The following is a 12,779-nucleotide window of genomic DNA, read 5'->3' on the forward strand; positions in this document are numbered from 1 at the left end:
ATGAGGTGCTGTTCCTCCAATATGCGGTGGGCCTCACTCTGGCCATGGAGGAGGCCCAGGACAGAAAGCTCGGATTTGGAATGGGAAGGGGAGTTGAAGTGTTGATCCACCGGGAGATCAGGTTGATTATTGCGAACTGAGTGGAGGTGCTGTGCGAAGCGATCGCCAAGCCTGCGCTTGGTCTCACCGAGGTTGATCATATGCTGAATAATCCAACCGCATTTTTGTTTGGAAGTGGCAAGAAATAATAGAAATTGCATTAATTGCAATGTGTAAAAAGAGTTGAGATACTGTATTATAATTTTGCTGCATGTCATTGTGTATATATCATGTCTTGATTGGTGAATGTGTTTAGTTTGTGACTTTATTTGAAGCAGAAATAATATGTGAATGTTTCATTGAGCATAATTCCGACTGGTAACTACGCACTTCGTCCGAGCACATTATCGCACGCGTCATGCAAGCTGTCTTAAATGACCACCTAAACTGTCATTTGGTAACTTAAAAAACTGCCAAGGTTGCCCGGCTGGCAACAGGGAAAAAAACTTCAGTGAGAGCCCTGCAAGGTGTATAATATTTTTGACACTGTTGTAGGCCTTTCGTACATATGCTGTCACAATGCAGTGTAGTCTCCAAACAACCCTTCAGTGATTTTCCTTGCCCTCCATTTCAGAATAATAGTGTTTTAAGCCAATAACTTGACACTAGCACTGGCAATAAATAAATAAATAAGCACAGCTTTCCAGCCCCTTATTTCATTGGCCACGCTCGGCTGCAATACGGTGTCAATCTGGTGGACCATCTTCATCTGGTCGTGGTGGGGGGGGATTGGGAGGGGCCTCACAAGTGGAACAGCTTAGGGTCTCTCTTCATCTAAATCTGGCCCTGCATACAGCACAGAAACAGGCCATCCAACCCAATCCATCCATGCCGACGAATCATTTGAGTTGAGTCAGGAATAGAAAAGCCATGAACCTTATCCGGTTTACTTTTCCACTGCCTTGAGTCAAAACCAAAATACCCTTGTATAGAAAGCCTGCTGTTTCTATTTTATGTTAAAATTCAAGATAAGTTTTAATAACCTGTTGCAAATGGAGAACGTTTGCAGAATGAGCATTAACGTCACCGTTGGTATTTTGGTGCATTTTTGATGTGGCATCTCACTGCCATACTATATTAATCAGTTTTTCTTCACTAGCCTGTATATCTAACCAGTACTGACACCTAACGCCAAATTTAAATCTTCAAAGCCGAATGAAGAGAGTACTATTCTTTTGTGTTTCAATCTGTGCTCTGGGAATACAGCTTACTGATCACCCCCTCCCCCCCCCCGAAAACCCCCCCAAACAAACTAGAGAACTAGTTAAAAACTGTGAACATATTGTGTTGAAGGTCTCGGAAATGGTGCTTTCAAAAACTAAACCAATTAAAGATTTGAATGTTGCAAATGCAGAGCACTAATGAAATTACCATTTGTTTTTCCAGTTGGAGCCACCATCTTCAATGATTATAATTATTTGAAACTAAATTCTACCTCCAGTGATTATGCTCCCAGGCACAACAACCTGACCTGCTGACACCAATTGGCAGGATTTAGGCCAATACTGAGAGGTGTAACAATGTTGAAGTGGATGGCAAGTTATTTTGTAATGCTTGTTTGTTTTTTTTTCTCTCCAGGTCCCAGTACTGAAACCCATGGATCTGATGGTGGAGGTGACTCCACGGAAGATTTTTGCTAATGCCCATACCTATCACATCAACTCCATTTCGGTCAACAGTGACTGTGAAACATATATGTCAGCCGATGACCTCAGGATAAACCTCTGGCACTTAGGAATAACAAATAGGAGTTTCAGTATCCTTTTATTGTGTGTGCATGCATGATGATTGTTGTTACCAAAATTAAATGTGGTGAGGATGTTGTACTGAATGTTCACAGAATTCCTTGAGATGTGCATAATTATGTGGCAATAAAATGCACACTTATGTAAAACGTCGTAGCTAGGAATATCAAAGTACTATGGCAATTATACCTCTAAGTAATTGATAATTTAAAACTTTTTGCATTTTGAACTTCAACTGTTTTGGGTTACTGTTTAAATCAAATGAAGTGCGCAGAATAGGGACTGCAAAAGTTATTCACTAATTCGGAGATGCCTTTAGAACCACTGAGGCATATCAATGTGTCCTATAAATGCAAGTCAATTTTATTTTATCATAGTTTTAGTATTTTATTGGCAATAGAACATCCTCATAATGAGCATTTTTAAAAACGCCCAGTGAAACCGCGGTTGCTCAATGCGTATTTTTATTTATGGGGTTTAAAGCAGTTATGGAAGATGAGGAGTTTCATCACACCACCTCATTAATGTTCACCTGCTGATGTGGAAAAAGCAAAGATTTATTTTAACGGAATGGATGTTTTTATTGAATACTTTAAAATGATGTTTGGATCCAACGTCAAGTGGCACAGTTTTATTGTGTACTAGACCAAGTGCAGACCCGTTGGGTCTGTTCCCCCAACGCGCGTTTGTGGGGGAGGGGGTGGGGCGGCATCCGGCGTCACACACACTAACCACCCCCACACTAACTACCCCCTTGATATTATATTAATATTATTAATTAGATCCTTTTACCCCATAACCGCCCTATCCACTGACGCATAGCCCCCAACTCCCAGGCACGTCTAGAGAGGGAGAGGGGGGTAGAGAGTGAGGGCAGAGAGAGAATGTGGAGAGACAGTGAGAGAGGCAGAGACAGAAGGGCAAGAGACGGGGGTGGAGGGGGGGGGTGGAGGAGAGGGACGGGGGAGGGTGGGGGAGGAGGGGAGAGAGAGATGGGAGGAGAGAGGGGGGGCTGAGAGGGGGGAAGGGAAGTGGTGAGATGGGGTGAGAAGGGAGGGGGAGAGGTGGGGGGAAGGGAGGGGGATAGGTGGGAAGGGAAGGGGAGAGGTGGGGGGAAGGGAGATGGTGGAGGGAAGGGGGGAGGGGTGGAGGGGAGGGGGAAGGGGGTTTAGGGGAGGGCAGGGGGGAAGGGGAGAGGAGGGGGAGAGAGGGAGAGGGAGAGAGAGCGGGGGGAGAGAGGCGGGGGAGAGAGGGGGTGAGGGAGAGAGAGTGGGGGAGAGGGAGAGAGGGGGGCAGGGAGAGGGGGGGGAGAGAGAGGAGGAGGGAGAGAGGGATAGAGGGGGGAGAGAGACAGAGAGGGGGATAGAGAGAGAGAGAGAGAGGGGAGGGGGGTCGCAATGTTTATTTCAAAGCTCGCTTGCCTGCTCGTAAGATTTTTTCAAAGGAGTTTGGTTTGCAGCTGTGAGTTAGAGGCGGCTGTGAACGGTCACCTCCGGATCTGCAGAACGCTCGTTCTTTCCAAAGATCCTTTAGCCGCTATGGGATCTTTGTTTATTTCTGTGCAATTTGAACAACGGGGAGCGGTTGGAGCGGGCGGGCGGACGTGGGAACACCGAGGCACACAGAGAGAGGCTCGCAGAGAGGGGCACACAGAGAGGGGCACACAGAGAGGAACACACAGAGAGGGACAGTGAAGACTCGGGAGTTCGGGGGGAGGAGCGTGTGTCTTCACACAGACTAAGCACCCGCCCCCACAAACAGATGAGAGTGTCTGCTTGAATGGAGAGCGCGTGCCCACCCCACAAACAGCCACACACACACACACACACACACACACACACACACACACACACACACACACACACACACACACACACACACACACACACACACACACACACACACACACACACACTATAGATAGATGTCAATTGTTTACAGTAAATCTATGTCCTGACCAAGTAGTGTTTTAATGCAATGAGACACCTTTCATCTTGGTTACTGCATTCAGCAGCAAAGGCTCCCAAATACATTGTGTTGGATATAGTTTAATTAGTAATAAAGGTATTTTTCCCACTTCTATAGAGTGTTGCTTTGGAATCATCATTTTCTGCCACTAGATGTATGAGATCACCAGTTCAAACCAACTTTACGCATTGTCATACAGCATGGAAACATGCCCTTCAGCCCAACTCGTCCATGCCAACCAAGATGCCACATAAAAGCTAATCCCATTACCAGCATTTGGTTTATATCCCTCTGAACCTTTCCTGTCCATGTACCTGTACAAGTATGTTTTAAATGCTATTATTGTACCTGCCTCAACAACGTCCTCTGGCAGCTCACTCCATATACACCATCCTCAGTGAAAACATTGCCCCTTGGGTGCCGATTAAACCTTTCCCTTCTCACCTTAAACCTATGTCCTCTAGTTCTTGGTTCATTCAACCTGAGTAAAAGACTGTGCTTTCACCCTATCAATTCCCTTCATGATTTTCTACACTTTTATAAGATCATCCCTGAACTTCCTATGCTCCAAGGAAGTATGACCTAGCCTTCCCTACCTAGAGCTCAGGCCCTAGAATTCTGGCAATATCTTTGTAAATCTTCTCTGCACTCTTTCCAGCTAAATGGCATCCTTTCCATAGCAGGATGACCCGTTACAAAGCTGAACACAATTGTCCAAATGTGGCCTCACCACTGTAACACAATGTCCCAACCTCTATACTCAGCACCTTGACTGATGAAGGCCAATACACCAAAAGCCACCTTTACCACCCTATCTGCTTGTGACCTTCCCTTCAGAGAACTGTACATCTGTACATGTATATGGGTATTTCCGTAAATAAGGGTACCAACCCGTGACATGGGTGGCAAAATTAACCATTAGATATTCTCCTGATCAACACACTGTTTTAATTTGTGATATCACTCTTCATTGGCTATGATACCACCTACTTTAGTGTCATCTGCAAATGTACTCGTCATGCCATGCATATTCTCATCTAAATCGTTAATATAAGTTATTAAATCATAATGAAATGCCACAGGATTAAAAATGGGTCTAGCTATGATCCTTTTGAGCTAATTTGTGATAAAAATCAACCAATATTTTATACATTCAAAATCTGGGGAAAAAACGAGGAAAAAAAAAAGATTTATAAAACATATAAGACATTTGGGACGCTTACTGATTTTGAAACTCCCTTACAAAATGTTGGCACCTAGCCCACCATGTGGCCCATAGTTTACACTAGGGTCATTATAATCTCGTTTGAATAAAAAAAAAAAAATTGCGACAAGTGCAGAAAAACCCGTTATAGCGCTATAAATAGCATTAACAATGTGAGGGACTACAGAATGAGACATCGCTAAAATAGGTAAGCAAACTAGATTTTTATTTCATAATTTTAAGCTATTCATTATTATGCATTTCAATGGAAAGCTTAAACAAAGTATAAGCAATAAATATAAAAACGGTTCACACGTGACACATTTCACACGTGACCAAAGAGACACTGCTACTCACGTTCTGCTGCAAAAACGTGGGGCATCAGAAAACCATCTAATAGGGTGATCAAAGATAAAAATCATAAGCATAATCAGAATTTGGCTTATAGGGAGTTATTTAATTGCAAAATTAATGTTATCTTTCTGGTATAAATTAGCCTAAGGATTCGATGAAATCCTGCTTGAAAAATGTCACAAAAAAAGGCAAGAAAACACAGGGACATATCTGATATTTTTCTTTGTTAAAACAGATTTATTTATTTTTGCTTCATCTCCATGATCTATCCTACTTAAAACACAGGATATGAAACAATGGGAATATTACATAAAAAAACAGGAAACCTTGGAGATCTTCAGTTTCACTGAGTGCTGTATTTACGGAAACACCTAGATATCCCTCTGTTCCACAGCACTCCCCTGGGTCCTACCATTCACTCTGAAGGTCCTGCCCTGTACTGTCTTCCCAAAATTCAACACCTCACATTGAACTCTATTCGCCATTTTCCTGCCCACTTGCCCAGCTGATCAAGATACTGTTTTAATTTTTGATATCACTCTTCATTGCCTATGATACCATCTACTTTAGTGTCATCTGCAAATTTACTCATCATGCCATGCACATTCTCATCTAAATTGTTAATATAAACCACAAACAGCAATGGGCCCAGCACTGATTCCAGAAGCACATTACTAGTCACTATAAAATTCACATTACCAGGTCTATAAAACAAACTTCTGTGAACTGCAGAATTAATGGGAGACTGCTATTAGATTGTTTAGATTCAATTTGTTTCATTGTAAACCACAAAGACTTTGCATGTTTTAAGGGCTGGGTTGATTTTAAAATATGGATTTTATTGCTGTGGAAACAAAAATGTTGTTAGTTGCTTTCCCACCATCCCCGGCCCCCCTTCTTATACAAGCGTAATTGCCGATCCAAAGTGATAGGAGCAAAATTAGGCCCATCAAGTCTGCTCTGCTATTCAATCATGGCTAATCTATCTTTTCCTCTAACCCCATTCTCCTGCCTTCTCTCCATAACCCCTGACATCTGTACTAATCAATAATCCATCTGTCTCTGCCTTAAAATATCCATTGATATCCATCTTTAAGACTCATGACTGTAAATAGGTTGTTTAACCAATTCATCAATATTCAGTATCTTAAATTTCTGGGGTGCTTGGTTAGCCTTCCAAATTGTATGGGATACAACTGTTGCTTGAGTAGTTTGTTCTTGAAGCCTAGATAGCAGCTGGAAGAAAAGTTAAGTGCGGAGTTTTTCTTTGGTCCTGAGGTAGAAGCTGAAGTCTGGATCCACACACTTTCGTCTCAAACCAATTGCTAAACTTGAATCTTGATATGTGCCATGTCTGCACTAATTTCAGATTGTGAGTCTTTGTCAAAGTGCCCCAATGTTGTCATCTTTTCCAAGGTGATTGAAGGTGCAATGGGTTAATACAAAGAAAGTTAGCATTGATGATGACTGAATTTACAACCGATCTTTTGCTTATTATCTTGACTGGAGTAATTTAAGCAGCCTTGTGATCCATGCACTGGATGTGATTTCAGGGTTTACTGCCTGTATGCTGTGGAGTTATGTAAATGACACCTCCTGTAATCTGGGAGTTGATTTGAATGTACATTCATATTCGACACAGTGATTTAAAACGACATCCATATGACTGCTATACCTAATATCTGCTTAATGTTCCAACTATGCACAAAGTGCGGTTATTAATAGTTGTAGTAATGTGTTCACACTCCCTAGAGAAACATTTGATGAGGATGCAAGGGTAACCCCGAGTATTAAAACATCAAATACAAGCTCATTGCATGTGTTTCTATTGTTGGAGAATGATCCCACTATTTCTCTTTGGCGAGGCAGGTTGAACTCTGAAGGTCATGTCTGATCAATGCAACGTGAAAGTCATGGGTATGTTGTGGCATGATAAAGTATGCAGGATTTTATTATGACCAAAATGTATTTTTCAAAGATCATATCCAACCAGTGGTTTTGCTTTTTATGAAACACAATCTTTTTTCTGCCCACGATTTTGTTGTATGCGGAAGATTTGAAAGAAACAGCAGTTCTTGCTTTCAAGAAGTTTTGTATCTAATTAGCTGCTCATGTTAATGCTTGCACATTTAAGTGGTTTTCATATCAAAATTTAGAGCAGTTTAAAATGTAGTCTTAGTTTAGTTTATTGTCATGTGTACCAAGGTACGGTGAAAATATTTTTTGTTGCTGTCCCGCTGGGTTACTCCAGCTTTTTCTGTCTGTCCTGGTTCTGGACGTTTGCGTTTCCATGCTTCAGCACCTCTTGCCTGATGGGAGTGACCAAAACATAGAGTAAATGGATGAATTGCCAGTCCTTTGCATGATAATCTGCAGTTAGATAGTGTTTGAAAAGCAAACAAGAAAGAATAAATTAATTGAGCAATTCGCTTTTTTCCAATACAATCTATGCTCTTGTGTCTACCATACTCAGCTTCTGTTGCAGTTTTCAGGGGTTCCGGCTCCAATGGTCCCCTCCCCTCCCCTCCCCTGATGCCAGGATACTGACAATTAAAAGCTGTTGAGAAGTTGTGGGGAGGGGGAGAGGGGATAATGGTGTTGGGGCTGGCAGATTTCATCAAGTTTAATTTGTTCAGTGGGGTGCAGTGTTCATCCAGGTAGGAGGAGCAAAGAATAATTTGGTGGATTTAGCTGTTCCTAGCCCCCACATTGTAATACAACATGTCTTCTCCTTATAACTCCATATTTATCCAGGAGAGGATTCTAATGAAGTTTCTGAAAGCAGCCTGATCTTCTTGCTGGAGCACAGTCATCAGATTCTCATACTGGCCCAACCTGGGTCTCCTCTGGAACAAGGGTTTCAACCACACAGACCTTTTATTGGGCTTCTTCTTCACCATTCTTCTTGTCCTCCTTGTCCTTTTCTGGTACCCTGGGTACTGGAAAGCACCGAGCCAATATTAAACGCAAAAATGGAGCAAACAAATCCAATCGATGCACCCAAATTAAAAAAAATGGAAACAGCTTTTGTTTCCTGTGAATGGGTCAGTTGTCTGTCCTTTCCCTTAAAATAGGGAGTGGATTAATTTTAAGGGTGCCTTCCAATTAGAGGTTTTTAGCTTTCTTATATCAGACTTGACATAAAATTTCCCCTCAGTTTGTTTGCAATCTCACAAGCTTGGGCTTCCTTAATAGGCAAGTGTTCATTGATCATTGGTGATAATTTAATTAGGGTGATTGCAACTATTTGTTTAGTTAAGTTCTTTGTTGTCCATCAGCCACATACATACCTACCTGCACAGGTTTCTTTTCTCTTGGTTCACATTTCCTATCTCCTTTCCCATATGGTTCCATCTGCCCATTATCTTTCCACCTAATACGTACCAGCTGCTTTATACTTTCCATCTTCCTCTTCCTTCCCCACCTGGCTCCCTCTTTTATTTTGTGCATTTCCATCTATAATCTACCAGCCTTCACCTTGACACTCCACCAGCTTCTGCATGTGCTTCTATCTGCTCTTCATTGTGTTCTATCTATCACCTTACCAGCCTATGCTTTGCCCCTTCCTCTCACTTGTATCTCTAGTACTGCCAATCTTCCCTTTACATGCTCAATCTTGATCCAGGGTTTCGATCTGAAATTTGTAGGAAGGAACTGCAGATGCTGGTTTGCACCAAAGATAAACACAAAATACTGGAGTAACTCGGCATGACAGGCAGCATCTCTGGGTAGAAGGAATGGGATTGAGACCCTTCTTCAGTCCTTCTGAAACGACACCCAGGACAGCAGATTCTGCCTGTCCTGCTGAGTTACTCCAACATTTTGTCTATCTCGATCTGAAATGTTAGCCATCCTTTTGCTTCCACAGATGCAGTTTGCCTCAATGAATTGTTCTAGGAGCTTATTTTTGTTGGTCTCATTCTGAATAAGGAATTCTAAGCTTAACCTGTCAGAAACTTACCTTGTAGACCGACGTTCACCTTTTCACTTATTCCACCAGGAGAATGTACACAAGTCTGAGACAGAGAAGCTGAAATTCTCTTGAATCATATTAACTTAAATCTTAAGTAGAGGCTGGTTCGTTCCACATCCATCCATTATATTGAAAACTTAAACAACTGCAGTGCTTTACCGCAAAATGTCCCAACTAGAATCTCATTACCACGGATCAGCCCACAACAGCACCCAGTTTAATAGAATGATGAAAAATATCAGTTGAATATTGATAAATTACTCATGGCATTCCACCGTGAAGTGCAGCTTTTTGATTACTTACAGAATATAAATAGAAATATGTGTAAACTGGCTATTTCATCACTCAAGCCAGTTCCAACAATCAACAACACTATAATTGATTCTGTACCTCAATCTTATTTTCCTACTCTAGCCCACATTGCTTGATTCCTCTGATATCCAGAAGCCTATCAATATGGGTTGAATTCCTTCAGTAAGATGTTCTAAAGATTCACATTCCACTGCAGCAAGAAATTTATACTTTTGTCCTAGATGTCCAACCTCAGATTTAGAGATTGTGATCCATAGTTCTTGACTCTCAGCCATGGGGAAATATATTCTTCGTATCCATCTTGTCAATCCCATAAACATTTCACACATTTCAATGAGCTCGCCCCTGAGAACAACACATCCTATTTAATCTCTCCTCATTTGATGGACTGGTCATTCCAGGAACTGTTCTGGTGCATCTTAGCAGCCCTCCCTCTGTATTTTAATCAAGTTGCAGAGAAAGAAGTACATTGTCTCCATGGTGATCGTGCTGCACCTTTTGCTGCATATCATTCTTGGTTGTTGAATGTAAAGTGGCTGTATCATTTTCTGATGGATGTGGACTTGGCCTTGATCGGATACATTAATGACAAACTGCAGTTTCCATTGTCCCCGAGAGATTAATTTCATTGATGTGAGCCACCGTGAATTAAAATGAGCTCAGCAAATATTAGTTCTTTCAAAGGCAGCTAAGCATTAGTTCATATATTAATCCATTTGTTGGTGCTGCAAAAATGTAATCTTTGAATAGCTACTTAATCAAAACCTGGGGTCAGCGCATGGCAATAAATATGATGCATATTGTGAGCAGAATATTAATTTTGGGTAAAAATCTTGGAGGTAAGCTGTGGTTGGGGAGGTTTTTGTGAGTTCAACAATGTGTGTTTAACCATTAGGCACTATTTTTATTTTAAACCGTTTGCTTGATTCCCATATCAGAGACCTTATGGGTGGAAGACCACAAAGCCTCTGACTATGATACGAATGGATGTACAAGGGGAACGGATGTTGTAGGTTTTGTGGCTAGGGGACCATTGTTGTGTAGAACATTCGGATGGTGTTTGAGTTGGAAAAAAGACCCAGAAAGATTACTGAAGGTGGAAAACAGCTCCTCAGAGTCATACAGCATAGAGACCGGCCCTTTGGCCCAACCTGTCCATACAAACCAAGATGACCAGTTCTATCTGGGGGCTGCTGAAAACTGGTCCTAACAGCCGGGGTTTCTAGTCCTAACTGCCGGTGTTTGACCCATATCCCTCTAAACCTTCCCTAGTCACGTACCTGTGTTTTAAAATAGACTTTTAAAATGTTTAGATAAAAGCTGGAAACATTTTTGAAGCAATCTCACCACACATTGTTCAAACATGGAACCATTCCATTTAGTTTTCTGAAAATATTACCATTAGTTAATGACTTGGACTTTTTGCAGTTCTGCAGATGTCTAATAATTTGAGTTACAAAAAAAAGACATCCAGTGATATCAAATATACAGTTATATAGCCCTTCAGCCCAACTCCTTAATGCTAACCAGGATGCCCCATCTATGCTAGTTCCATTTATCCATGTTTTCCCCATATTTCTCTAAACCTTTCCTATGTGTGTACCTTTCTAAGTGTCTTTTAAATACTGTTATAGTACATGCTCAACTATGTCCTTTGGCAGCTCATGCCGGATATCCACTACCCTCTGCAGTGGAAAAAGCTGCCCATCTGGTTCCTATTAAAATCTTGACCCTCTCCCTTTAAACCTACGCATGAGGTCATTGCTTCCCCTCCCCTCAATGATCAATGCTACTTTATTGTGACATACACCTCTACAGTGAAATGCTTTGTGTTGCATGCAGCCCGATAAAACCGTACAGCACACCTCACCTCGGCAGTACACAAGTCACCACATTTCTGCCCTTGACAAAGTTACATGCAGCTCATCAAACAGACTTATCTTCTGCTCACAGCGACGAATCAGGCCCGCTGCCGCACGAGGCAGGAGGCAGCCCCCTGCCTGCCCCCCCCCCCCCCTTTAGTTTTCAGCAGCCCCCAGCAGAGTCCCCCTCGGTAAAAGTTTCTGTGCATTCATACTATCTATTCCCCCTCATGATTCAGCCACCTACTAGATCACCCCTCAGCCTGCTGAGCTCCAAGGAATAAAGTCTTGGGCTGCTCAACTCAGTCTCTCAAGTCCTGGCAACATCTTCGTAAATCTTCTCTGCACTCTTTCCAGTTTAGTGACTGCTACATTTTCAGAGTCAAGTCAGAAGTGTTTAATTGTCATCTTGACTGACGGAACAATGAGATTCCTACTTGCAGCAGCATTATAGGTCCATAAATACAGCACTCAATACAGAACATAATAAAACAAACATAACAAGTTCAATAAATGAAAAAAAAACAATATTTGTGTGAAACAAAATAAAAGCCGGAAGTTCCTAGTGCAACCAAGACCGTTCAATGGAATGTTGGCCTTCATAACAAGAGGATTTCAGTACAGGAGTAAAGAGGTTCGTCTGCAGTTGTATAGCGCTCTGGTGAGACCACATCTGGAGTATTGTGTACAGTTTTGGTCTCCTAATTTGAGGAAGGACATTCTTGTGATTGAGGCAGTGCAGCGTAGGTTCACGAGATTGATCCCTGGGATGGCAGGACTGTCATATGAGGAAAGATTGAAAAGACTAGGCTTGTATTCACTGGAGTTTAGAAGGATGAGGGGGAATCTTATAGAAACATATACAATTATAAAAGGACTGGACAAGCTAGATGCAGGAAAAATGTTCCCAATGTTGGGCGAGTCCAGAACCAGGGGCCACAGTCTTAGAATAAAGGGGAAGTCATTTAAGACTAAGGTGAGAAAAAACTTTTTCACCCAGAGAGTTGTGAATTTATGGAATTCCCTGCCACAGAGGGCAGTGGAGGCCAAGTCACTGGATGGATTTAAGAGAGAGTTAGATAAAGCTCTAGGGGCTAGTGAAGTCAAGGGATATGGGGAGAAGGCAGGCACGGGTTATTGATAGGGGACGATCAGCCATGATCACAATGGATGGCGGTGCTGGCTCGAAGGGCCGAATGGCCTCCCCCTGCACCTATTTTCTATGTTTCTATGTTCATATTTTGTTTCTAAGTTTAGTTGAT

General features: G+C 42.0%; 1 protein-coding gene across 5 annotated transcripts in view; it reads left to right on the plus strand.

Annotated features, from left to right (window-relative positions):
• ppp2r2c (protein phosphatase 2 regulatory subunit Bgamma) overlaps positions 1-12,779 on the plus strand; it is a 278,754-nt gene that overhangs the window by 211,717 nt on the left and 54,258 nt on the right. For all 5 annotated transcript variants that reach the window (XM_033020985.1, XM_033021010.1, XM_033020976.1 and 2 more), the window contains one exon: positions 1,678-1,855. In XM_033020985.1, coding sequence (XP_032876876.1) covers positions 1,678-1,855 — 178 coding nt within the window. The remainder of the gene's footprint in view (positions 1-1,677; positions 1,856-12,779) is intronic.

The sequence above is a fragment of the Amblyraja radiata genome, chromosome 1, assembly GCF_010909765.2.
Source record: "Amblyraja radiata isolate CabotCenter1 chromosome 1, sAmbRad1.1.pri, whole genome shotgun sequence".
Lineage (NCBI taxonomy): Eukaryota > Metazoa > Chordata > Chondrichthyes > Rajiformes > Rajidae > Amblyraja > Amblyraja radiata.